The sequence below is a fragment of the Piliocolobus tephrosceles genome, chromosome 17 (assembly GCF_002776525.5).
Source record: "Piliocolobus tephrosceles isolate RC106 chromosome 17, ASM277652v3, whole genome shotgun sequence".
NCBI lineage: Eukaryota > Metazoa > Chordata > Mammalia > Primates > Cercopithecidae > Piliocolobus > Piliocolobus tephrosceles.
The window spans coordinates 4367912-4393206 of NC_045450.1; the positions used below are offsets into that span (position 1 = coordinate 4367912).

General features: G+C 61.4%; 2 protein-coding genes across 2 annotated transcripts in view; one reads left to right on the top strand and one right to left on the bottom strand.

The window, feature by feature from the left end:
- Window positions 1-25295, bottom strand: part of CORO7 (coronin 7) — a 63966-nt gene that overhangs the window by 6701 nt on the left and 31970 nt on the right. Inside the window, exons 10-19 of the mRNA XM_023225868.1 lie at window positions 4478-4532; window positions 3988-4045; window positions 3756-3901; window positions 3578-3670; window positions 3254-3391; window positions 1726-1852; window positions 1102-1277; window positions 478-586; window positions 279-365; window positions 60-202 (exon numbers count right to left, since the gene is read on the bottom strand). Coding sequence (XP_023081636.1) covers window positions 60-202; window positions 279-365; window positions 478-586; window positions 1102-1277; window positions 1726-1852; window positions 3254-3391; window positions 3578-3670; window positions 3756-3901; window positions 3988-4045; window positions 4478-4532 — 1132 coding nt within the window. The remainder of the gene's footprint in view (window positions 1-59; window positions 203-278; window positions 366-477; window positions 587-1101; window positions 1278-1725; window positions 1853-3253; window positions 3392-3577; window positions 3671-3755; window positions 3902-3987; window positions 4046-4477; window positions 4533-25295) is intronic.
- Window positions 19601-22364, top strand: VASN (vasorin). The gene has a single exon (XM_023225870.2). The coding sequence runs from the start codon at window positions 19709-19711 to the stop codon at window positions 21728-21730; it is 2022 nt and encodes a 673-aa protein (XP_023081638.1). The 5' UTR covers window positions 19601-19708; the 3' UTR covers window positions 21731-22364.

Genomic DNA, 25295 nt, shown 5'->3' on the forward strand with positions numbered 1-25295 from the left:
CTCCTCACTGCTGGTCCCGCCTCTCCTCACTGCTGGCCCCACCTCTGCAGCCGTCCTACCTGGTCTTGGTGGCCCTGCAGCTTCAGTCGATCAACTCCAGCCTGAAGGTCCCAGATGCGAACAGTGAGGTCATAGGAGGACGAGGCCAGCACATCGGCTGCCAGCGGGTGGAAGCGCAGGGAGCAGATCTTCTCCGTGTGGCCTGGAGGAAGGCAGGTGTGATGGGGAGCCCTCGGGAGACACTGGTCACCCCAGCCCCATTCCTGAGCCCGCCTGACCTGTGAGCACAGTCTCCGGTGTGGTGAGCACCTCTTCCAGGCCCTGTGGGGGCACCCGCCACAGTCTGATCCTGGCATCCTCACCAGCTACAGAGGACAGACAGATGCTCATCATTGCTGGGCCCAAGACCTCTGGGTTCCCCAGTCCCCATCCGGGATCCAGGACCCTCCCTCAAGCCCAGGCACCCAGCCTCCTTACCCACAGCGAGGCGATGGGGGTCAAAGGGGTCCCAGGCCAGATCAGTCACAGCTGCCCCATTCTGCAGCGTGGGCAGTGCTGTGTCGGGCAGGCGGCCAGGCTTCCGTAGCTGTGGGAGGTGCCCCCACCCCAAGGCCCATCAGTGCCAGGCAGAAAAGCCAGTCCTGAGGGGCTGCGAGCAAGCAGCATATCTGGGAGCCCACCCTCTGCAGCAGAGGCTCCCACCGCTGGGTGACCCAAGCTCTCTGTCCTGACCACCTTGTACTCTGAGCCCCAAGTGCCAACCACAAGGCCCCAGAGAGTGAGGGGGCAGCAGCGTGAACTGGCGGGAAAAGTTCAGGCTTGGGGCTCAGGTGGCCTGGCTTCAGATCCCAGCTCCACCACTTACACAGCTGTGTGACCAGGGCAAATCACTAAACCTCTCTGTGTCTCTTCTCCCTTATCTGTAAAATGGGGATAAAAGTGGCAGGCCCTGTGGCAGGTGGCTGGGAGGATCACAGGACAGGCGGGTAGGGGACTGACACACGGTTTGTGCTCCCTGTGCCGTGTGGGTAGCTAAGGCCCTCTGCGTCTTTACCACTGGCAGGGAACTGAGGGGCAGCCCTGGTGGGGTGGGGCCCTCACCTCGAGCACAGCCACCTGTCCCCCGTTGCTGAGCAGGGGCACGGCCACACGTAGCTTGTTGGCGCAGAAGCCATCACTCTCACCAGGTGTGGTGAGGTTGAGCCCCTTGAGGTTGGTGATGTGGCTGTCTCGGTGCAGGACGGTGCCCTGAGCATGGCGGAACTTGGAACTGGGGCCTGGCGGGTGGCAGGGACATGGAACCATGTCTGAGGATGCCGTCCCCCGCTGTCCTGCACTCTGAGTCCCGGCTGCCCGCTCCCCTCACTCCGGGCAGGTGTGCAGCGTGGACCTAGGCCCAGGCCTCTGCTAATCCAGTGGATGCAACTCGCCCAGGAATAATGCCTGGAACGATACCCTATTCCATGGTGGCTCGGAGGAATCCTGGTGGAGCCCTGAGCTTCAGCTGCTCAGAAGCTGGTGGCCCCAGTCGCCCTCCTGTTTTACAGGTGAGACTCAGCTGCCACACCCCAGCCCCCAGGACAAATGACCCTGCCAGTGAGTCTGGGTGAGGGGGGTGCCCTGCACGAGGCCTGTGCTCAGTGGTAGGGTACAGAGGAGGATGACGGGGAGTGGGGCAGACAGGGCTCCCGCAGTAGGGGTGAGCTCCGCGTCCTGCCTCCTTACCCAGCAGGCTCTGCAGCGACCTCAGACTGGGGCTGGTCCCGATGCCACTGGTGCTGGAGAGTGAGGGCCCCAGGCTGGAGGGCGTGGAGGGCGAGGTCAGTGAACTGGGAGGCGAAGAGAAGCCCTCCTGGGGAGGGGCATGGGGTCAGCCAGCCTGCTCCTGGGTGTGCTGCCAAAGGGAGGGGTGCCTGCCACCTGACTCCAGGGTCACCACTCTGGGCCCCCTGTGGACTGGAGGAGCCCCTGCTGTGGGCATGGGACAGGAGCGGTGGGGGCATGGGCATAAATGCAGACACACAGGGAAGCAGCTGAGCTTCAGACTGCGGGGACAGCAAGTGGCAGCTGCTGGCTCCCGGCTCTGCAGGAGGGTGTGCCCAGCGGGTTAGATCTGCCATTATTTTAAAAGAAGCCAGAAATCTAGATCTATATGAAAATTCTTGCTTTTTAAGTGTTTGCCCAATTTAGAAAGCACTGTGAAGTTCCTTCTTTACACTCCATGTGTTTCTCTGTCTCTGTTACACTTGACAAAGAAGGTTGGGGCCGGGCTTGGTGGCTCAAGTCTGTAATCCCAGCTCAAGTCTGTAATCCCAAACGGAGGCCAAGGCAGACAGATCATGAAGTCAGGAGTTCAAGGCCAGCCTGGCCAACATGGTGAAGCCCGACTCTACTAAAAAAGTATAAAAATTGGCTGGGCGCTGTGGCTCATGCCTGTAATCCCAGCACTCTGGAAGGCCAAGGCGGGTGGATCACGAGGTTAGGTGTTCAAGACCAGCCTGGCCAACATGGTGAAAACCCGTCTCTATTAAAGATACAAATTAGCCAGGCATGGTGGTGCACGCCTGTAATCCCAGCTACTCGGGAGGCTGAGGCAGGAGAATCCCTTGAACCTGGGAGGCGGAGGTGGCAGTGAGCCAATGTCGCACCATTGCACTCCAGTCTAGACGACAGGGTGAGACTCATCTCAAAAAAAAACAAAAACAAAAACAAAACTTAGGCCAGGCGCAGTGGCTCACGCTTGTAATCACGGCACTTTGGGAGGCCAAGGCGGGTGGATCACCTGAGGTCAGGGGTTCAAGACCAGCCTGACCAACATGGAGAAACCCTGTCTCTACTAAAAATACAAAATTAGCCAGGCGTGGTGGCACATGCCTGTAATCCCAGCTACTCGGGAGGCTGAGGCAGGAGAATCATTTGAACCTAGGAGGCGGAGGTTGTAGTGAGCCGAGATCGTGCCATTGCACTCCAGCCTGGGCAATAACAGCGAAACTCCGTCTCAAAAAATAAAATAAAATATAGTCAGGCATGGTGGCCCATGCCTGTAATCCCAGCTACTCAGGAGGCTGAGGCAGGAGAATCACTTGAACCCAGGAAAAGCAGGCTGCAGTAAGCCGAGATCGTGCCACTGCACTCTACCTTGGGTGACAGAGTGAGACTCTGTCTCAAAAAAAAAAAGGCCGTTGGGCCAGTGAACACTCAGGGCAGCCACTGCGGTGTCGCTGAGGGAGGATGGGGCGGCCCTGGTACTTACACTTGCGTCTACATCACCTGCGGGTGTCTCCATCACTGCAGGCTGGGCTGTGTCAGGGAGGGGCTCCATAGAGGGCACCAGACGGGAAGTGAAGCTGGGGTGGGGCCGGCAGGCAGGGTTGAGGCTGACCTTCTGCACCTGCATGGAGGCCAGCAGTGGGGTGATAGGGGCACGGGCTGCCCGGTCAGGAAGGCCCCCATGGGAGGGTCGACTAGGTAGGGATGGGGGGCACCCAGCAGGCCAGACTGAGTTGGCACACAGCCACACAGGGGGCTTCCTGGAGCTCGGGGAGGCCAGGAGAGGTGAGCCAGGCCCTGGTCCTACCTGCTGGTTGTCCCCAGCCCACCAGCTGTGGGGGTCGGTGGCAGGCACACAGCCAGCAGTGTCCGGGAACAGGTCCTCGTGGAACTCCACAGACTGGCCGCAGACAAGCAGGCAGCCGGTGAGGCCCAGGCCCCCCAACTCCCCAGCCCCCACAGCCCCTCGCCCAGGTCCCCCTCACCTTGCGGGGCACGTGGTAGCCGATGGGCACGATGGCTGTGTCGCTCAGCTGCAGGACGCGGAGTACCTCGCAGCTCATGACAGCTAGTGCCTGCCGGGGCACGAGGGCGGCCCCCCGCAGCACGCTCTCCAGGACACACTGGGTCACTGTTGAGGACACCAGGCAGGGGAACGGGCAGGATGGGTGGGGGGAGTGGAGGGTAGGGGAGAGGGGGCGAGGAAGCAAGGTTTACCTGGGCTCAGCGCCGGCTGCTGCGGGACCACCTCGTAACAGTACAGCTGCCTCTCGCCCTGAAATGAGTCTGAACTGAGCCCTGTTTGCTGACTGTACCCCTGGGGAGGGCCCGGGGCTAACACCAGCTCCTCCACAGGTCCCCAAGGACCTGAGCCACAGAATCATGGTGGCTGGAGATGGGGCTCCCCCACATGCTGGGCGCTGAGCTGAGCCCTAGGCCGACTCTACCTCACTTGCCCAGCCTCGTTGCACATGGAGTGAGCACCGGGGGTGTACGTCAGTATTTATGGAGTGCTGACTGTGTGCTGACACCACTCTATTCTCGGCCTTGTTCTCAAGAAGGCCAGTGTTCTAGGAGAGCTACAATCACCTCGGCTGCACAGGGGAAGACACAGAGGCCCTGTTCTAGTTCCTCCTCTCTCTCAGGGAAGGCCAGGGGCTGGACTCCAGGGTGTGGATGTGGGTAGGAGCCCCAGCTTCTCACTCACCTTTCCTGCCAGGACCAGGAGCCCGGAGTCAGGGTCCAGCAGAGGCATGAGACACCTGGGGAAGACAAGGCAGGATGGTTGGTCGGGGCACCGGGAGGGCTGCCAGCCTCGTGACCCCATGTAGGAGCCCAGGACAGGCACCACAGCGACTGGGGGCCACTTGGCCATCCAGCCATGTTCAGCCTGGTCCCCAGGAACCCCCTCCTCTCCCTGAGCTTCCCACATGCCCAACACACGCCCACACCCCAGCTGCTCCTCCCTGGCCCTCCACCTGCACACCTGCGTCACTCCAGGACTGCAGTGGGCACAGGGGAACTTGGGCCCGATCTCAGCCCCAGCTCTTCCTCCAAGAAGACCCCACATGCATTCTGTCCCCCTCCCACCTCCGACAGCCCAGACATCAGGCCAGTATTGCCAGGGAAGGTGGAGAGGTGATGCCAGAGGCAAGGAGACCCCTGTCCCCACTCGGCACTGCCTGTGGACGGGCAGCATCCAGGAGCAGTGCAGACAGCCCTGCAGTTCCGAATCTGCACTGAGGTTTGGGGCCCTCTACTCAGTTACCCCACGTTTCCTGGGCCTCGATGATATCTTGGAAGCTCAGAGACCCCTCCACGCTGAATTAAAGTTCCTGAGTCCAAATCTGAGCCAGGTGCCCGGGAGAAGCGGCTCCTTCGGCCACTGGGCTTCCCTGCCCACCCCAGGCCTGCCACCCCGGCCGATCCTGCCAGCAGGATGCTCCCAGGCCTTCTCTGGTCTCGAGGCAGGAGCAGGACGGGGTGGCAGCTGGGAATAGAGTGGGCAGGCTGGAAGCCCCCAGAGCCCGTGCCACTCTATGTCCAGCTCAGCCTTGGCCAACTGCCTGTCACTGGCCGGGGCTTTATGCCTCCCTCCCGGAGCCCTTCAGAGACCCCTGCACAGCCCCTCAGCCCTGTGAGAGCTGCCTTCCGACTCCAGGGCCTTTTGAGGGGAGTGGGGGCCTGGAAGGACTCTGACAGATGCATTCCTGTGTTTCTCGCTCCTGATCTTTGCTTTTTTTTTTTTAGAAACAGGGTCTCCCTCTGTTACCCAGGCTGGAGTGCAGTGGCACCATCATTGCTCACTGCAGCCTCAACCTCCTGGGCTCAAGTAATGCTCCCACTCAGCCTCCAGAGTGGCTGGGACTATGGGTGTGCACCACCATGCCTGGCTATTTTTACTTCTATTTTTGTAGAAACAAGGTCTCACTATGTTCCCGAGGCTGGTCTCAAACTCCTGGCCTCAAGTGATCCTCCCCAAGTGCCAGGATTAGAGGCATGAACCACTGCACTTGGTCTTGGTTTCTTGTTTCTGGGACCTGCAGGCCTGGACCCCCCAACCCAGACACTGACACCCTCAAACAGAAGCCCGTCCCCACTGTGTTTCCAGGGTCAGAGGTCACCCAGCTGTGGCAGCTGCCTCTATCCTTCACCCCGGTGACAAAGGGCCTGGCCCCCCTCCACTGTCCTCCCATCCCCTCCTGCCAGCCGACCACTAAGCAGTCCTGCCCACCTCCCCTCCCCCAACTTCCAGGAGCCACAGAGTGGCTGGGAAGCTGGGTGGGGCCCTGGGTGTCTCCATGACTTCCTGAAGTGCCTTGGGCTGGTCACCTGTGAGTAACACAGGCCCCTAATTACTGAGGGCCCAGCAGGGTGAGCTGGGCTCAGCAATGCCCTTTGCAGCCCGGCCTAATCACTGCCTGTGGTGGCGGAGGGCAGGGGACCAAGGTGGTGCATGGCCTGGAGTACGCTCCACACTGACACTGGCTCCACTGGGGCAGAAGCAAGTCCCTACAGCAGCTTTGACAGGGCTTTCACTCATGCATTCGTTCACAGTCATTCACTCCTTTGAAGAGCCAGTCTGTGCCTGGTCCTCGGCTCGACCTGCATGTAGGTATGTCCAGAGATCAGTGCAACAGACCCTGCCTCTGTCCTCAAGGTGCTCACAGCCTAGCACAAGAGGCAGACAGACACAATCCCATAGACAAACACGTGAAGGGAAGGTTCACCGAGGACACACAGTGACAGAACAGGGGGACTGGGCCTCATCAGCGGGGGAGAGGGCGTTCCCTGTGATCCCAAGGTCATGCAGAAATCAAACACCTCACAGGAAGACAGTTTCAGAGAGAACACAGCCTGTGCAAAGGTCCTGTGGCATGTGGGTTCATGGCCTGTTTAAGGAACAAGATGGACAATGTGCCTGGCAGCCTGGAGAGTGTGGGTGAGGGCTGAGGCTCAGGATGGGCAGGTGGAGGCCAGATAGGAAGGGCCTGGTGCATGTGGGGAGGGGGAGTTCTGCCTCCAGTGGATGAGCAATGAAAAGGTAACCGTGCGTTTCAAGCACAAGAGGCCAGGCCGGGCACAGTGGCTTGTGTCTGTGATCCCAGCACTTTGGGAGGCTGAGGTGGGAGGATCACTTGAGCCTAGTAGGTCAACACTGTGACCAGCCTGGGCACCATCATGAGACCGTGGCTCTTCAAAAAAATTAAAAATTAAAAAATTAGCCAGGTATGCTGGCTCACACCTATAATCCCAGCACTTGGGGAGGCCGAGGCAGGTGGGTCACTGGAGGTCAGGAGTTTGAGACCAGCCGGGCCACATGACAAAACCCTGACTCTACTAAAAATACAAAAGTTGGCCAGGTGTGGTAGCGGGCATCTGTAATCCCAGCTACTTGGGAGGCTCAGGCAGGAGAACCGCTTGAACCCGGGAGGTGGAGTTTTCAGTGAGCCGAGATGGCACCAATGCATTCTAGCCTGGAGTGACAGAGTGAGACTCCATCTCAAAAAACAAAATTAAATGTTAGCCTGGTGTGGTAGTGCACACCTGTGGTCCCAGCTACTAGGGAGGCTGAGGCAGGAGGGTCACTTGAGCCCAGGAGTTTGAGGCTGCAGTGAGTCAAGATCACATTACCGGCTGGGCGCGGTGGCTCACACCTGTAATCCCAGCACTTTGGGAGGCCAAGGCGGGTGGATCACTTTAGGGCAGGAGTTTGAGACCAGCCCGGCCAACATGGTGAAAACTCATCTCTACTAAAAATGCAAAAATGAGCTGAGCATGGTGGCACGCACCTGTAATCCTAGCTACGCAGGAGAATCACTTGAACCCGGGAGGTGGAGGTTGCAGTGAGCCGAGATTGCACCACTGCACTCCAGCCTCGGCTGCAGAGTGAGACTGCATCTCAAAAAAAAAAAAAAAAAAAATCGCATCACCCTGCCCCACCTTGGGCAACACAGGAAGACCTTGTCTCAAAAAATAAAAATAGAAAGAGGATAAGACCAGACTGGCACTGAGCAGGGATCACACTGGCTGCTGGGGGCACAGGCTGGGAAGAGTGGAAACAGGTCCCAGGACAGAAGCTGAGGGCAAGTAGGCTGGGCAGATCTCCTGTGGCCCCTCTGCTGCCCTTATGAGAAGGCGGAAACAGGCCAGGGACCACCTCATGGCAACAGAGGCTCACCTGTGTGATGAGCCAAACGCCTGAGGAGGTCTAGCGCTCAGCCTCCCTCACCCCCGTTCCATCGTCCCGGCCAGCCAGTCACTGACTCAGGAGCTGGGACTGAGGGGGCAGGAAGTCAGGGAGGGCAGGGCTGGCTCCTCTGACAGGTCAGGCCAGTCTTCCTTGCCTCAGGCAGAGCCATCTGGACTACTCTGCCAGGCGGGGGCATCCTGTCTGCCATAGCACGGGCCAAGAAATGGGGTCACGGCACCCAGCCCCAAAGCTTGTCCAAGTGTTGGCACGGGCCTGACCCCAGGCCACACGTGTAAAGAGAGCGAAGTGGGCTCTAGGTCCGGAGCATGGTACGTGAGCCCCAGCTAGGCAGGGGGCCAGAGGTGGTAAGAGGTATTGTCGGCACCTCTCCTGCTGGAATCTGGGCCTGCCACTGGGAAGGGCTCTGACTCTGACCCAGGTCCTGGGGTCTGTCCCAGGCATAAAGTTATAGAAGGTCTAAAGCCCAGATCTGCCACTGTCCCTCAGCCAGGTCCCAGAAGCTAGAAGACAACCTCAGTACCAACTGGGAGGAACGAGCAGCTTCAGCCTCCGGATAAGACCCCCCAGCTCTCCCAGGACTCCTGTGATTAGCACAGAGGGGAAGCACCAGGGTGTGCTTGCTACATAGGGCAGCTGTAAGGCTCCTCCTCTGTCCTCCCCTCCAGCCCATCCCTCCCCCTCAGGCCCCTTCCCACCAACTCAAACATTCTGCCATTGTGTCAGTCCAAAGCAGGCTGGGTCTCTTGGATCTGTCCCTGTCACCCAGGTGGAAGAGTTAGGATCCTTCGACCCCACCCCCACTCCCACCCCCACACTCCCTAGCTCCCCCGCTGTGTGCAGGCTGCTGGTAACCAGGTTCTAAAGGCGGGTGGCACCTTGAAGCCATACAAGGCAATGTTGGATAAACGGAGAGGGGACTCCTAAAAGCTCCCCTTGAACCTCTGGGTAAGTGGGGACCTGTGTAAGACCAGGGCACAGGATTGGGGCAGGGGGTGAACACCAGGCAGATAGGGTCTCTCCATCTGCAAGAACGGGCCACAGAGGCGAGAAACTTCAAGGCCATCAGGAGGTCCCGTTCCTTGAGCAAAGTCAGGTTGGAGGCTCTTGGAGCCCTCTTTACCCCTGACCCTGGGCATCTGTGGATGCTTCTGAGGGCTTCAGAGGACACAGGGCCAAGGGAAGAAGCAGGGAAACAGTTCGACAAGAGGCTGCACAGCACTGATTGGAAGCTCACATGGTTCTGGGGCCGGGCAGGAAACTCAAGTGAGCGGACAGCTTGGCAGGAGGCAGCAAGGAGTGGTAGGGACTGGAGTGACCCATGAGCCTACGCTTTGGCAGAGGGAGCAACTGCCACTCAGCCACAGCTAAGAGTTCCTGTTCAATGCAAGCTGGGAAGCCCCATTTTAATATGAAACCACCTGATTTTTCAATGTTAGCAGTGCCTTCAAAGTTGTAAAAACTCACATAAAGGTGGCACTAAACGCACCCAAGGGCCAGCTCCAACCCAGGAACAGAGGTCCGCAAGCCATGCCCTAATCCATGTAGACGGAGAAACGTATGGGGTGTGGAGCCCCGCCAGCCCTGGAAAGGCACCCTGTGGGGAGAGGGCCCTGTGGAGGGGAGGTCCAGAAGGTGACTGTCCCAGCCAGACCCCGCTTAGCCCTTGATGGCTAGACACAGAGGCCATCCTGCCTTCTGGAGATAACTGAGTCCTCCAGAGACTACGAAACCCTCCAGCTGCTGTGGCCCAGCCTCCCAGGGATAAGCCTTCAGGCCCACCAAAGACTAGAGCTAGCCCAGCCAAGGGCCTTGGCCACAGGCCGGGCTGGTGGGGGTGTGGGTGTCCCAAGGCTCTCCGGAAGTCAGGAGCTGAGCTGGGCCCCCAAAGGCTCTGAAGCATGACTGACCACAAATGCAGGGGGGGAGGAGGGCAGAGTGTTTTCCTGGAATCCTCCAAGGCAGGGGATTTTTCTGGACTAGTCCAGCCCCTGGCACCCGCCCCTCCTGCCCAATCAAGGGCCACTGTCAACTGCAGCCCAGGTCCCACCCACCGACGGTGACCACCTCTATGTCTTCACATCTCAGGCTTGAAGCTGCCAGTAACTGTGGGGCCATGGGCAGAACACCACTGCCCTCCCTGACACAGTCCTTTCCTCTTATAATATGGTGGGGAAGGGAGTCCAGGGCTGCTCACAACTCTGAAGGCTGTCGTGGCTAAGAGGACCCTGAGCTCAGATTTGGCATTGGAGTTTGTACTTAGGAGGCTCTTGAAAGGGCTTTGTGTGGGCTGCCAGGAGTTTTTTGAAACTGGGATTAGCTACCAACAATAACACATTGAGAGATTTCACCTAAAAATCTGGATTTCCAGTTTCTCTTCAAAAATCCAAAGCTCTAGCTGGCCCGGGCTGGTCATGAGGACTCAGCCCTTACCAGACCCACTCCCACCATCCCACTTTTCCAGGGCCGCAGAGGCCCTGGGGTGGACTTCTGGCAGTTGTCACCTGCCTGGTGCCTCATAGGCATCTGGGCTGTGACTCTTAGGATTCCCAAATAGTTTCTCACTTTTGACACAAAAAGCAGGAACCTGCCCAGTGTCATCCGGCAAACCCACGACGGGCAAGGTCTCCCGGCCCAGGTCGGGAGGCCGCGGAGTGAGGGCCAGGCCAAGCCGGCCCACGAGCCCCTCGGTGGGGAAGGGGCGTGTCTCCACGCGGCTCCGCCCCGGCCAATGGGGAGAGGCCCCGCCCCCTGCCGCGGCGGGCCCGCTCCCCCGGGCTCTTAAGGAGCGACCGGCCTCCCCCAGCCGACTCCGGAGCCCGAGCCCGGGGCGGGTGGACGCAGACTCGAACGCGGTTGCCTCGGGACCCAAGACCCCCGTCGAGCCCGACTGGCCGGGAAAGACTGAGGCCGCGGCCTGCCCCGCCCGGCTCCCTGCGCCGCCGCCGCCTCCCGGTGAGTTTCTGCCGGGCTGGGGGGCTGCGGGCGGGGACGGGGGCGCCAGGGCCAGGCTGTGCACACGCGCCGTTCACGCGCTCGGACCGCCGCCGCGCGCACACACGCACTCTGGGGACCGCGGTCCCAGCCCCGCACGGTCACCCGGGCCGCCTGGCGGGCAGGCCTTGTGCGCTCCTTCCCCCGCCGTCCTGGGGCACCGACAGCCCCGCGGCCGGCCAGGGTGCGCGCCTGAGTGTGCGGTGAGCCCGAGGCTGCAAGCAGACAAAATAAACACCCGCTCCCATGCTTCCTTCTCCCACGGCTCGGCCCTCCGGCATGACCCGTTTTATGATTCAGACCCCTTTGAGGGGGATAGCCAAGGCGTAGGCTTGGGTTACTTTTCCCTCCTGGGGTCCGGCAGTAGGTGCTGCTGTGCAGAAGGGCTGCCTGGGGTCCTCTGGACCCTTGTCACTCAAAGCACAGCTGGGGGCTACAGATATGCAGCCCTAGGGAGGGGCGGGGAGTGGCTGGTGGGCGTCTGATGCCCATCACTCCAGGTGGGGGATGGACCTGTACTGGCCAGGGCCTTTAGTGCTCCGGGTAGCAGGGTGCCAGGTCTCTGCCTCTGCCAGGGAAGGGGCTTTGCTTGGGCTGCAAACCCAGTGGCCTGGAGCCAGCCTAGTCCTTTGTGTCCCTGGGCTGGCAGTGCTGGGGCCTGAGGACTGCCGAGGTCCCCTGTGGTCACTGGCAGGCCAGCCGATTGGTGCCAACCATTCGTTAACGATTGCCACACCAGGGTCACTGACCGCCTCTCCTGCTGTGGCCCAGGGGTGGAGTGTGCAGGGTGGAAGGAAGAGGTCCTGGGGGTCTAGGTGTCCCCCTGCCTGCCTTTTGCACCAAGGACAGGTGAGGCTCTGAAGAGAGGCAGCAGGACCTAGAGCCCCCTTCCCCGGGCTGAGAGCCTCCAGGGCTGGGGACTGGATAAAATCTCCAAGGTTCCTTCACACTAGACTGTACTTTGGGTGTTGAGGGCATAGAGGGGTGGCCGGCCTGGGACCTTCCAAGCAGGGTCCATTAGGGCCAGTCCAGTGGGCAGCAAAGTCCAGGATGGGCCCAGCTATTGACAAAAACCCAACAGAGCTGGGGCAGGCAGGTGGGGGATGGGGAGCAGTCCCCTGAGTTTACTCTCTTCTCCCAGGGGAGTTGGCCTGGAGCTTCTGTAAACAGAGTGTCAGAGGCAGGAAGAGGCTCTGGTGATGAGCAGCCCAGCTGGATCCCCTCCAGACCATTATCTAGCCTCCCCTGGGCCTGGGGAGGGAGGATGCGCACACGCATGCCAGCCTGGGGGCCGGGCACCGCCTGTCCCACCCCCGTCTCCTGCGCATTGGAACAGCTGTCCTGATACCTGTGGGTCTGGAGGGTCAGATGGAGGTGGGGCTGGGGGCTGGGGTCCCAGGGCATTTGTCTGGATGGCACCTCTCTCCATATTCTGGGAATGGGAGAAAGGGATTCAGCATAAGGAGCCTCTCAGACACTGCCCAGACCTGTGCTTAACTAAGGAAGGCCCCTCTGGCAGGCAGCCCAGGGGCCAGGGAGATGGCAAAGGAGATGCCCTAGGCAGGAGATGGGTCCGAGGCTCCTAGCTCCCAGTACTGTCACCCCCACCGACAGCCCCGGGGCAGCTGGGACAAGTCCCAAGTAAAGAGAATTAAGTCCTTGCCTGGGCTTACAAGTGGATCCTAACACTACACTGGGCAGCCTCTGAGAACAAGAAAGCAGGGCCCTGCTGAGCCCCGGAGGAAGCTCCCACCTCAGCAGCCCAGCCAGCCAGTCCTGCCAGTGGAGCAGAGGTGTGCAGAGGGGAGGCTGCCCACAGAGCCATCCCTGACCACTGGATAGCCCTGAGCTCACGGGAGGGCAGCAAGGCCACCTAATTCTGTTAGTGACCTCTCCTGGACCCCCCATCAGCTGCCCTTAGAGTCCCCTCCCTGGGCTGGGGAGCCCAAGGCTCTTTGCTGCCAAGAAAACCAGCTCCCCTCACTGCTGTGGAATTTGCGTGAGTTCTTGGAGAAGGGGGAGGGTGCACGTGTACGTGTGTGTGTGTGTGTGTGTGTGTGTGTGCAGGAGCACTGCCCAGTGGGTGTGTGTCTGGTGTGGGCGTGTCTGCATGCGCGTGACTGGAGCAGGGCTGTGTATTTGGGGGTGGGCGGGGGTGTTTGGGGGAGCCTGCTTGCACCAGGAGGGGCAGGGCCTCAGCCTCCTTCCTTTTATCGGTTTCCACATTCCAGAGTCAGCCGGATCGCTTTCCCTCCGCGCTGGGCCGCCGGCCTCCCCCGCTTTTCCTCATTCCAGCCTCCCTGGGTGTGAGGAGGCTGGAGGAGGCTCCCTCGGGCCACCTCGGTTTTTGGGGGAGGTGGGGGCGGGCCAGGGGCCAATTATTCTCCAAGGTTGGGGACGGCCCCCACCAGACTCCTCGTGGGGAATGCAATAAGGCTCTGACATTCCTCAGGGGCTGCCTGAGAGATTTAATTAAGGAGGGAGGAGGGAGCCAGCCTGCACCGGGAAGGGGCTGGGGCGACTGCTGGGGCCCCTGCTGGCCCTGGGCCCCGAGCCCGGCTGGGCACTGAGAGCAGTGCGGGGGCTGGGTTGTGGTTCAGTGGCCAGGTCCTGTTCTGCCTCCCTGAGTCCGTCCCGCCTGCCGACTGATCAGCTCACAGACCCCAGGGGCACCATTTCTGCCACGGGTTGGCCAAGAACCGTGGGTGACTGTGAGGGGTTCAGCATGGGGAACTTGGGAAAAGCAAGACCCCTTCCAGGGCCACTTCCTTCTCAGATCCCCAGGCCCAGGAAGCTTAGGGCTGGCGGCCTTCCTTGGTGACTAAGGTATTCTTCTGGCAAGTTCGGGGTGAATTGCAGGTTAGGGCCTTTCTAGATGGGTGCTTGCCCCTGGGTGGGGACAGGGCAGTGAGGAGGCCCCGTGTGAGGCCTAGCCCTGGTGGCATCACACCTGCCGCGTGCCGACAGTGGCGTCTGGACTGGCCCATTTCTAGTTGGGCTGCAGCCACCACACAGCTCCCAGGGCCATAGGTGTCCTCCCTGACAGGTTGCACCTCTTGTGACTGAGATGGCACATCCCACTGCCCCAGGGGCTCACTTGAGCTGGGGCCTGGCCTTAGTCACTGGTCTCCCTGCCCTGGGCTAACAGGTCTGGCAGCTGCCAAGTCACCCACGGTGCCACTGAAGGCACCCACCTGGGGCCGGGCCAGCCTCCTGGGTGGAGGGAGGAGGGAAGGCCCTGTGCCTCCTCCTCTCCCAGCCCTGCCAGCTGGTCCACACCCGCTCCGGGATCCAGAGCCCCCTCCCTGCACAGGAAGACGAGCTGACATCCTGACAGTCCCCTTTGCTATCCTCTGCCCTGGTGTTCTGAACCCTGGCTGTGCAGAGGACTCGCTCAAGGAGCTTCTCCAAAATACAGCTCTGCCTGGGTCTCACCCCTAGAAAGTCTTTTTTTTTGAGGCGGAGTCTCCCTCTGTCCCCCAGGCTGGAGTGCAGTGGCGCAATCTTGGCTCACCGCAAGCTCCGCCTCCCAAGTAGCTGGGACTACAGGCGCCCGCCACCACGCCCGGCTAATTTTTTTGTATTTTTAGTAGAGACGGGGTTTCACCACGTTAGCCAGGATGGTCTCGATCTGCTGACCTCGTGATCCTCCCACCTCGGCCTCCCAAAGTGCTGGGATTACAGGCATGAACCACCATGCCCGGCAGAAATTCTTGTTTAATTGGCCTGGGGGTGGGGCCCCAGCATGGAGGGTTTTTTTGAAAGCTTCCTGGGTGATTCTGATGTGCAGCCCCGGGGCAAAGCCCTGGCGTCACAGGTGGGAGATGTTAGCCCAGAGAAGGGAGCGTGCTTGGGTGAGGTCACAAAGCGTGCTGAGTGCCTGACTGAGCTCCTGGCTGTGGCATTATCTGTGGAATGAAGAGCGCCAGCTTGGGGTTGTGGATGGAGTAAGAGGCTGACAGCGGTGTGGACCCCCGCTCAATCACCAGCCAGGGGTCCCCGCGCCTATACGGAGGGCCTACCTGCCACAGTCCCTGAGGAACTCAAGGCCCAGCCCTCTCTGCCCTTTCTGTGAGGGCCCAAGACCCCTGACCTCTTTGCCCTGCCCTTGGGACTGCTGTGTCCCAAGGAAGGGGAGATGGGGCGGACCCAGCCGGGCCCTGAGCCTCCTCAGACACGTCAGCGAAACTGGAGCCAGCCATCCTGGCCGCCGGCACAGTCCCGCCTGCCTGGAGGGGTTGGCAGACTCCCGGGGCTGGGCTGCTGCCAGGCCTTGCCGGCCACACAGAGCCTCGGCGGGCCGGCATGGGGAGCCGGGGCCTGGAGTCTCAGGGTCAGACCTGCAGCGCCTGTCCTGTACCCACGCTGAAGCATCTGGCACAGGAGGGGCGTGCTGGCCTCAGACTGTCTGTCTGTCTGTCCAAGCCTGTCCCCTACTCAGCAGGCACACCGCCTGCCCCAGGATCACTGAGATGAGCTCGCCAGGGGCTGATGTGCTCGCCAGATGCCTGGGTCCCACCCCAGCCATGCTATCCCCTCGCTCGTCCCCGCCTGACCCTGGGCGTGTGTGGTGTACCCCAGGGGGTGGGTGGGCATCCCCCTGGGAGATGAGATACAAGTGCCTTGTCCTCCTTACTCATAGGGCCCCTCCCTGAAGTCCTGTGCTGAAGGGGACTGCCAAAGGACAGATCACCCACCACATGCCCCCTTCCAGAACCGGAGATACCCCACCCCCGCCCCCAGCCCCCAGGGTGAAGGGCAGCCTTGGTGTGGGGACGTCCGATCTGTATAAAGCTGGCCTGAAACCCTCTCCCTTAGTAGTATCCGCGCCCGGGGGGCAGGCAGGCTTCTGCGTTTATGAGTACCGCCCTCTGCAGTGAAGTGCACGTGCTTACCGACCACTTAGCACGTGCCCCGAGCACAAACCAAGTCACCCCAGACACAGGCGCCACGAGCAGTCCCCACTGCACGATGGGGGCTGAGGTGGGGGCCGTGGCTGGGCTGTGGACCCTGTCGCCCTATGCCAGCTACTGTGCCAAGGAGGGGGCAAGGCCCGCAGCAGCACTCAGCAAGGCTGAGGAGCTTGGGTGGAGGAGGGAGACCCCAGACCCTCACTGTCATCTTCCCACCCCTCAACATGGGATTCCAGGGCTGCTTCCGGAACACCACCTGCCCCGGGCACAGGAAAAGGTCTCACCGCCCTGCCTGACTAGTGGATCAAATATCAAAGCTCAGGTCCTGGGATCACCGGGTGGGAGGGCGGGTGGGCGGCGGCAAACATAGTGTGACCTGTAGACAGCCCCCAGCCCACACCAAGCACACGCCCAGACCCCGGGGGCGGGCGGGTGGGACAGCTCCCAGAACTTGTTAAAAGAACTTCCGCATTTGAAAACAAACAGAACAAAAGAAAACTACAACTCCAGAGGGTAAGGGGGCAGGGCTGCTTGCACCAACTCCAGAGGTGAGAAACTGAGGCCCACAGTTGAGAAAGCGACTCTGGCCTCTGTCCCCTGCCACCCCGCCACCGTCCCCTCCACGGTCAGCCTTCCCCCTCTGGGTTCCTCTTGGGGCTGCCTGATGGGTTCCTCAGTGCCAGGAGCCCCTGGCGGCGCCCTCAGAGCTGCCAGCCTGTAGCTTACAAACTCTGGGGTTTTCCAAAGCTCCAGTGCTGCCTCCTCCCTCCTCCCTTTGCTGTGGGGGTATAAAATTGGGGCTCAGGCAAAAGAGGTAACTGCACATTTTACGGGGCTGGGAAGCAGGCTGGCTGCTACCGGCTGGGTGGTCAGTCCAGGACCCCAGCCCACAGTCCTGACCCAGACCCCTGTCCTGCTGACAGGGACGCACATTCCACAGCTCACAACCTGTCAGCCAGAAAGCCACCCTGTGGCCAGATGGACCCACAGCGTCCTCTCCCCCTTCATGACCTTGCTGATTAAAGACCCAACAGTGCAGGGAGAAGAGCACCCCCCAGTATGTGCCCCTAAGAGCTGGCCTGCACACCTGGCCTCGCAGGGCTGAGGACTCCACATGCATCCCCCACTGCAGCCCTGAAGTGTCCCAGATACTCAGATGAAGAAACCGAGGTGTGAGAGCAAAGTCACTGTCTGTGGCCTCGCAGCTTGGACACCTCTGAGCCCAGGGCCGTCTGTCTGGAGTGAGAGCTTTTAACTGTGACCTTAAATGAGGCCCAAGGGGAGCTGAGGCCACAGTGGTGGCCAGGCTGGCCACGTGGCAGGTCCCTTCCCACCCTGGAACCTGGCTGCACCCTTCCTGACCCTGGCCTGGCCCCGCTGGGAGGACTAATTCAGGCAGAGGTGGCCTCACCCCCGACATGGACATGGGATGGGTGGGGGTCACTCACAGCCCACATCTGGAGGCCAGGCCGCACCCGCCGTCCTCTGAGTCAGTGAGGGTGGAGCGGGTCCCACAGGGGAGGAGAAGGCTGGGGGTGTGGCCCCAGGGCCTTAGGTCATCAGACACGAGCCCCCCTGGGGTGGTGCTGGCCGGGCCAGGGACATGTGCCCGGGGTTCGGGGTGCTAACTTCTTCCAGTGCTCAGTGCCAGGCCCTCCTGGGCTGTTCACTCGGCAGAGGTGAGCTAAGCGGGCCTGGAGACACCTATGGCAAAGGCAGGCCGGGTCTCACCTTAGGGAGGTGAGGGGGCACACGACAGCAAGGGGCACACCGCTAGGTCGGGGAGGCTTAGCCTGCTGGCCTCTGAAGGGCGCTTGTTGTCGCTAACAAGGGTCGGTGGCTTCTAGGGGAGACGACTCTGACAGTGGGATACTACAGGTGGGCAGGGCCTGCGTGGGCCAAACCCTGGAGACAAGGGCTCCTTCCTTCACCTCGAGCTACCCGCAGACCCCAGTGGCCACCTCACCAGTGATTTGTCTCATCTGTCCTGGGACCACCTGCTCCTCCTCCTTACATTCCAGAAACCCACGTACCTGGGGGAGAGGGAGCCCCATGGATGGGTCCCCCTAGCCTAGGGCAGTGGGGTGGAGTGCAGGCTGGGTGGGGTCGTGTTCCCTGGACTACCTGCACGGCCTGTGTAGGGGAAGGGGAAGCCCAGGCTCCAGCAGAAAGGGCTCTTGTATGAGCTGCAGGCACCACTGGGCAGGATGCTTCCTGGGGAGGGGCTGGCACCCCGTATGAGGCTCATGGACTCTAGGGGTGCCAAGGTGGGGAGGGCTGCTCCTGGGGACGGCCCCAGTGGTCTCCCTAGGAGTCTAGATGATGGGGGCCAGCCACAGACCTGCCTGACTTGGGCAGTGCAGCTAAGATCTGGAGCCTGGAGTGGCTGGTGGGAGCCCCCGCCCCCAGGGCATCTGGAGGGCATGCATTCGTCACAGGCGACTGTTGTACACCTGGACTCTGGCTTGGACTTGCTGGCACTGCAATGGCAGCAAGTCCCTGCACCTCCATGAGCCCTGCTTTCTTCTGTCTGCCCTGATGTGGCTGCTGGGGGGCTACCTGAGGTGATGGTAAACACTTAGTGTTCCTTAGTCCTTCCCACTTAGCTGGCACGTGGGAAGGAGTTGCACCACCACTGCCGAGGGGATGGCTGCTGGTCATCTTTCTTGGTGCCCAGCTCAGGGCAGACCCCAAGAAACAGTAGATGAAGCTGGGGGTGGTGGCTCACGCTTGTAATCTCAGCACTTTTGGAGGCTGAAGTGGGCAGATACCTGAGGTCGGGAGTTTGAGACCAGCCTGACCAACATGGCGAAACCCCGTCACTACTAAAAAAAATACAAAAATTAGCCGAGCTTAGTGACTGGCACCTGTAGTCCCAGCTACATGGGAGGCTGAGGCAGGAGAATTACTTGAACCTGGGAGGCGGAGGTTGCAGTGAGCTGAGATGACGCCACTGCACTCCAGCCTGGGCGACAGAGCGAAACTCCATCTCAAAAAAAAAGAAACAGTAGATGAATGACTCTGCAGAGTTTTCCCAGACCTGGCACTGCCCCTGGGGCTGCCATGTAGCCAGTGTCCCCACCTGAACCCTGTGGCCCCCCAGCTCCAGCTGTGTCACCAGCCTCAGCTCCCCGCCTCCCTCCCTCACAGGAGACACCTACCAATGCCTGTGACCTCTGCCCCTCCTCCGGGAACCTTCCCGCCGGCCACTTCCTGGCGGCCCGCAGCCCCCAGCCTAAGCAGGTCTGACTGCCCAAGTGGAAAAACATGGATCCCATAGTTTCCATGTGAAGTCTTCCCACTACAGTCCCTCCTCCAAGGAGGGCGGGACACGGAGCGTGGCAGCAGGAGCTGGGGACCAGGGCAGCCAGCTTCTCTGCTTACACACCCACCCAGCTGCCTGCCTGCCCCCTTCCAGACCCTGTAGGGAGGAGCTGCCGCTCCAAGTCCCACGATTCTCGATTCTCTCTTTCCCTGTCCACCTCTGAGGCAGGGGATGGGGGAACCTACCTAGGCAGAGGCAGGAGGGTCTGGGGTTCAGGAGGAAGCGGTGCATGGTCACTGCACGTTCAGTGGATGTCAGGCCCCATGATGACCTCTATGTGCACTGGATGTAACGACAAGGTCACACAGTGAGGGAGTGACGGGGCTGGGACAGAACCTGGTTCAGGGGCACTGGCGACCTGACTTATAACCATTGGGTTCTCTCACATTTGGGGGCAGGATCAGTGAATTCCCTCTGGCTCTTCCTGGCGTGGCTGCCCTCTAGGCCCCTGACTCACTTCTGTCTCTGCCTCCTCTCTGCTCCCAGGGACAGAAGATGTGCTCCAGGGTCCCTCTCTTGTTGCCACTGCTCCTGATCCTGGCCCTGAGGCCCGGGGTGCAGGGCTGCCCATCCGGCTGCCAGTGCAGCCAGCCACAGACAGTCTTCTGCACTGCCCGCCAGGGGACCACGGTGCCCCGAGATGTGCCACCCAACACGGTGGGGCTGTACATCTTTGAGAACGGCATCACCACGCTCGACACAGGCAGCTTTGCCGGCCTGCTGAGCCTGCAGCTCCTGGACCTGTCACAGAACCAGATTGCCAGCCTGCCCAGCGGGGTCTTCCAGCCACTTGCCAACCTCAGCAACCTGGACCTGACAGCCAACAGGCTGCATGAAATCACCAATGAGACTTTCCACGGCCTGCGGCGCCTCGAGCGCCTCTACCTGGGCAAGAACCGCATCCGCCACATCCAACCTGGTGCCTTCGACACGCTCGACCGCCTCCTGGAGCTCAAGCTGCAGGACAACGAGCTGAGGACACTGCCCCCGCTGCGCCTGCCCCGCCTGCTGCTGCTGGACCTCAGCCACAACAGCCTCCTGGCCCTGGAGCCCGGCATCCTGGACACTGCCAACGTGGAGGCGCTGCGGCTGGCCGGTCTGGGGCTGCAGCAGCTGGACGAGGGGCTCTTCAGCCGCTTGCGCAACCTCCACGACCTGGATGTGTCCGACAACCAGCTGGAGCGAGTGCCACCTGTGATCCGAGGCCTCCGGGGCCTGACGCGCCTGCGGCTAGCCGGCAACACCCGCATCGCCCAGCTGCGGCCCGAGGACCTGGCCGGCCTGGCTGCCCTGCAGGAGCTGGACCTGAGCAACCTAAGCCTGCAGGCCCTGCCTAGCGACCTCTCGGGCCTCTTCCCCCGCCTGCGGCTGCTGGCAGCTGCCCGCAACCCCTTCAACTGCGTGTGCCCCCTGAGCTGGTTTGGCCCCTGGGTGCGCGAGAGCCACGTCACACTGGCCAGCCCCGAGGAGACGCGCTGCCACTTCCCACCCAAGAATGCTGGCCGACTGCTCCTGGAGCTTGACTACGCCGACTTTGGCTGCCCAGCCACCACTACCACGGCCGCAGTGCCCACCACGAGGCCCATGGTGCAGGAGCCTACACCCTTGTCTTCTAGCTTGGCTCCTACCTGGCTTAGCCCCACAGAGCCGGCCACTGAGGTCCCCAGCCCGCCCTCCACTGCCCCACCTACTGTAGAGCCTGTCCCCCAGCCCCAGGACTGCCCACCGTCCACCTGCCTCAATGGGGGCACATGCCACCTGGGGACACGGCACCAACTGGCGTGCCTGTGCCCTGAGGGCTTCACAGGCCTGTACTGTGAGAGCCAGATGGGACACGGGACACGGCCCAGCCCTACACCGGCCACGCCGAGGCCACCACAGCCCCTGACCCTGGGCATCGAGCCGGTGAGCCCCACCTCCCTGCGTGTGGGGCTGCAGCGCTACCTCCAGGGGAGCTCCGTGCAGCTCAGGAGCCTCCGCCTCACCTACCGCAACCTATCGGGCCCTGATAAGCGGCTGGTGACGCTGCGGCTGCCCGCCTCGCTCACTGAGTACACGGTCACCCAGCTGCGGCCCAACGCCACCTACTCCATCTGTGTCATGCCTTTGGGGCCCGGGCGGGTGCCGGAGGGCGAGGAGGCCTGCGGGGAGGCCCGCACACCCCCAGCTGTCCACTCCAACCACGCCCCAGTCACCCAGGCCCGCGAGGGCAACCTGCCGCTCCTCATTGCGCCCGCCCTGGCCGCGGTGTTCCTGGCTGCGCTGGCTGCGGTGGGGGCAGCCTACTGTGTGCGGCGGGGGCGGGCCGTGGCAGCAGCGGCTCAGGACAAAGGGCAGGTGGGGCCAGGGGCTGGGCCCCTGGAACTGGAGGGGGTGAAGGCCCCCTTGGAGCCAGGCCCAAAGGCAACAGAGGGCGGTGGAGAGGCCCTGCCCAGTGGGTCTGAGTGTGAGGTGCCACTCATGGGCTTCCCAGGGCCTGGCCTCCAGTCACCCCTCCACGCAAAGCCCTACATCTAGGCCAGGGAGAGACAGGGCAGCCGGGGCCAGGCTCTCAGCCAGTGAGACGGCCAGCCCCCTCCTGCTGCCACACCACGTAAGTTCTCAGTCCCAACCTCGGGGACGTGTGCAGACAGGGCTGTGTGACCACAGCTGGGTCCTGTCCCCTCTGGACCTCGTCTCCTCGTCTGTGAGATGCCGTGGCCCAGCTGACGAGCCCAAATGTCCCCAGAACCGAGTGCCTATGAGGACGGCGTCCGCCCTGCCCTCCGCAACGTGCAGTCCCTCGGCACGCCGGCCCTGCCATGTGCTGGTAACGCATGCCTGGGCCCTGCTGGGCTCTCCCACTCCAAGCAGACCCCGGGGGTCAGTGAAGGAAGCTTCCAGAAAGAGCAGAGGGAGAGCAGGTGGGCGACGGGGCTGTGTGACTCTAGCTTTGGCCCCAGGAAGCGAAGGAACAAAAGAAACTGGAAAGGAAGATGCTTTAGGAACATGTTTTGCTTTTTTTAAAAAAATACATATATTTATAAGAGATCCTTTCCCATTTATTCTGGGAAGATGTTTTTCAAACTCAGAGACAAGGACTTTGGTTTTTGTAAGACAAACGATGATATGAAGGCCTTTTGTAAGAAAATAAAAGATGAAATGAAGTGTGTTTCTTGGGCTCAGCCCCAGGGTAGAAGGACTGGGTGGAGGGAGATGGAAGAGCAGCCCTTGCTATGGGGAGCCAGGGCCCTCAGTCAGCATCCCCTGGGCTTGGGCAGCCCTCCCAGGTGTCCTGACCTGGGTGCCATCCACCCTAGGCTTGAATGAGGTGAGGCTGGGCCCAGGTGGGGCAGGGCTGCCTCTGGCCTAGGACAAGGACGGGTCAGGAAGCCTCACCTTCCCCAGGCCCTGTCTTCTGCCAGCAGGAGCTCTGGCCCATGTGCGGCTGGGAGAGGCTTGTGGCAGATGTGGGGCCATGTGAGGCCCTCCTGGGTTGGTCTGATGGGCAGTTCACTGCCTGCCTTCCTCTAGGGATAGGGCCCTGGGCTATCTCATTCCAGGCCTCATGGATGATCCTGGGACCAGATGGCCTCCAGGACCTTCCCTGCAGTGTCTCGGGAGAGCCAGGTTTGCATGGCCCAAGCCCCATGCCACCCCACGGCCCAGCACGGGTGCAGCAGGGAAATCCCTGCCTCCTGCTCCCGGCTGCAGTGAGGGCTTTGTTGGGAGAGGAAGTGTGAATCATCAAAGGCAGGGACCCCATGGGTGGGGAGAAAGGAGCTGAGCCCCAGCTGGCAGGACAAGCTGGAGGACAGGAACAAAGGGCCCAGGCTGGCTTGCGGATGGTGCCAGGATTGGTGGCCTTGGGATGCCCCCTCAGCCCCTGCATTAGGGATGTGCCCAGGCTTTCCGGAAACCCTAGAAGTGGAAGCATTTTCCAGGAAGGCTGCATGCTGAGGTGGGGGCAGGGATGCTTAGTGCAGCTGTGGCCTGGACTGGGTGCAGGGAGCTTGGGGACAGTGATGGACACAGCACCTTTTCCTGTCACCCTCAGTGGGAAGGAGGGGAGGGGGCCCACTGGGCTGCTGCTGCAGGGGCACCCAGAACATGCTGCAGTGAGCCTCCTGCAGACCCCATGCCACCGTCCCACAGGTCATGGCCCCAGCCCCCAGCACTCAGGCTCACCCCTGGTGGGACAGAGTCAGCCAAGCCGGACCCAGGGAGTAGGCCCCGCGGCGCGGGTGTTGATGTCAGCGCCGAGTCAGGCCCAGCCACGCGAGGCTCTGGATTCAATTAGCGGCTGCTGAGGGCTCTGGCACAGGGAGGGAAGAGGCGGGCCGTGGGTCATGGCGGGCAGTGGGTGGTGGCAGTGGGCCTGGGTGGGGCCCCTTCTTCCTGAGGCAGCAGTGGCAGCCCAGGTGGATTTCCTGTAGGCCTGGGTCCCATTAGGGGAGTGGCTGCGGCCAGGCCTGCCTCCCCCTTCCCGTGGCTGCCTTGTCAAAGGGGCCTTTGTGGGCCTGAGGCTGCCGCTGAACACGGTGGCTGCTGAAAAAATGTTTTCACTGCAAAGCAAACCTGGCCGAGTGGGACGGTGGTGGGGTGCAGTCGGGGGGTGACAGGGCCCAAAGAAAGGAAGCCTTCCCAGGAACAGTGGAGTGTGCCATCAGATCAGGGCTTTGGGGAAGGGGAGAACCCAGCCAGGGGGTGGCCAAGCGGAGATGCAGCCTCGACCAGGGACAAGTCCCCCGATTCTAGGCTAGGGACCAGGGGCAGATGTGGGGGTGTGCGAGCCCCCATCACCAGGTGCTGACCACAGCAGGCTCTGGGCCATGTGGGCGACACATGCTCTTGCTTTATGCCCGGCGACCTCATATATTGAAAAGGAGCGGCTTCAGGGAGGGAAGACAGCGTGCTCACAGTAAGTGGAGACAGGACCCCAGCACCTGCTCCCCAGCCACGGATGGGGCTGCCAGCCACGCGGGAGGGCTTAGGGCCACTGTGAGCTACAGAAGCAACAGACCCTACTTCTATGGGGGTAGGGGGTGATACAGTTCGCCCAGCCCCCTCAAAAGTGTTCACACACTCATCCCCGCTCAGTTCACACCCAGAAGCATGGCACCCCAGACAGGTGTATCTTTGCGCCTCCCAGACCAAAGCATGAGATGTTCCTTCAGTGCAGGCTGCCGGTCCCTCTCATTATCCTCCCACCTCCACCTAGCACCAAGCATGGTGCCAGGCACACACAGTGCTGGGCAGCCCTCCATGGATGCTGCCTGAGCACAGACAGGACCTTCGTGTTTGAGGCTGGCCTGGCTCCCAGCCCCGCTCCTCCTACTGTGGCCGGCTTCCCCTCAGATACTCCACAAATGTCACGGGGAGGGCAAAGGTGGGACCACAGTGAGGCCCCTGGGTGAGGATGAGGCAGAGATGGGGTGTGGGCACGAACCCTGGCCGCCTCTAGCTCTCCTAAGGGCACACACTGTTCTGCCCCAGAAAAGATGGAAAATCTGTAAAACAGAAGAACTCGAGGGTGGTGGAGTGGATGCAGTTGCCAACCTCCCGTGCCCATAGATGACACTCCAGACTTTCCATGCTCAGCCCAGATTCGCTCAGAGGTCCTGGCACCCCAGGGAGTCAGTAGGGGGCTCCAGCTTCCAGGATGCCTGGGGGTGCAGGGGACCCACCACCTCTCAGAACAGCTGGGGGGCTGGCACACATCCTTGGCATCCACCAGCTTCATGGGGGCTGGAGAGTCCCGGCTCCCTTGCCAAGGGTGCCAGGAAGGCAGAGGAGGGGCCAGGGCTCGGGGGCAGAGGACCCTGGCCTGGCCACCCATCTGGGAGTGATTTGAGAAATTCCAGTCCTCACTGGTCCTTCGAGGCTATTCTTAACTGTGGTAATTACAGGGTCAGCCTTGGCCAGTGGCACCGTGAGGTCTGGGCATCATTAACTCCTCCAGAGGCCACACTGAGGCGGGACAGGAGATGCTTGCAGGGAATGTGAACCCTGTCACTGGGGGCGGAGCCTGGAAGGCAGGAAGTGGTGGGTGGAAGTGACCAGTGCTGGGTCCCTTCACACCAATGCCTCTGCTGGGGGCCCT

What these genes read in the sequence shown, in the direction of transcription:
- VASN (XM_023225870.2), top strand. Translation starts at nt 19,709, where the DNA reads ATGTGCTCCAGGGTCCCTCTCTTGTTGCCACTGCTCCTGATCCTGGCC.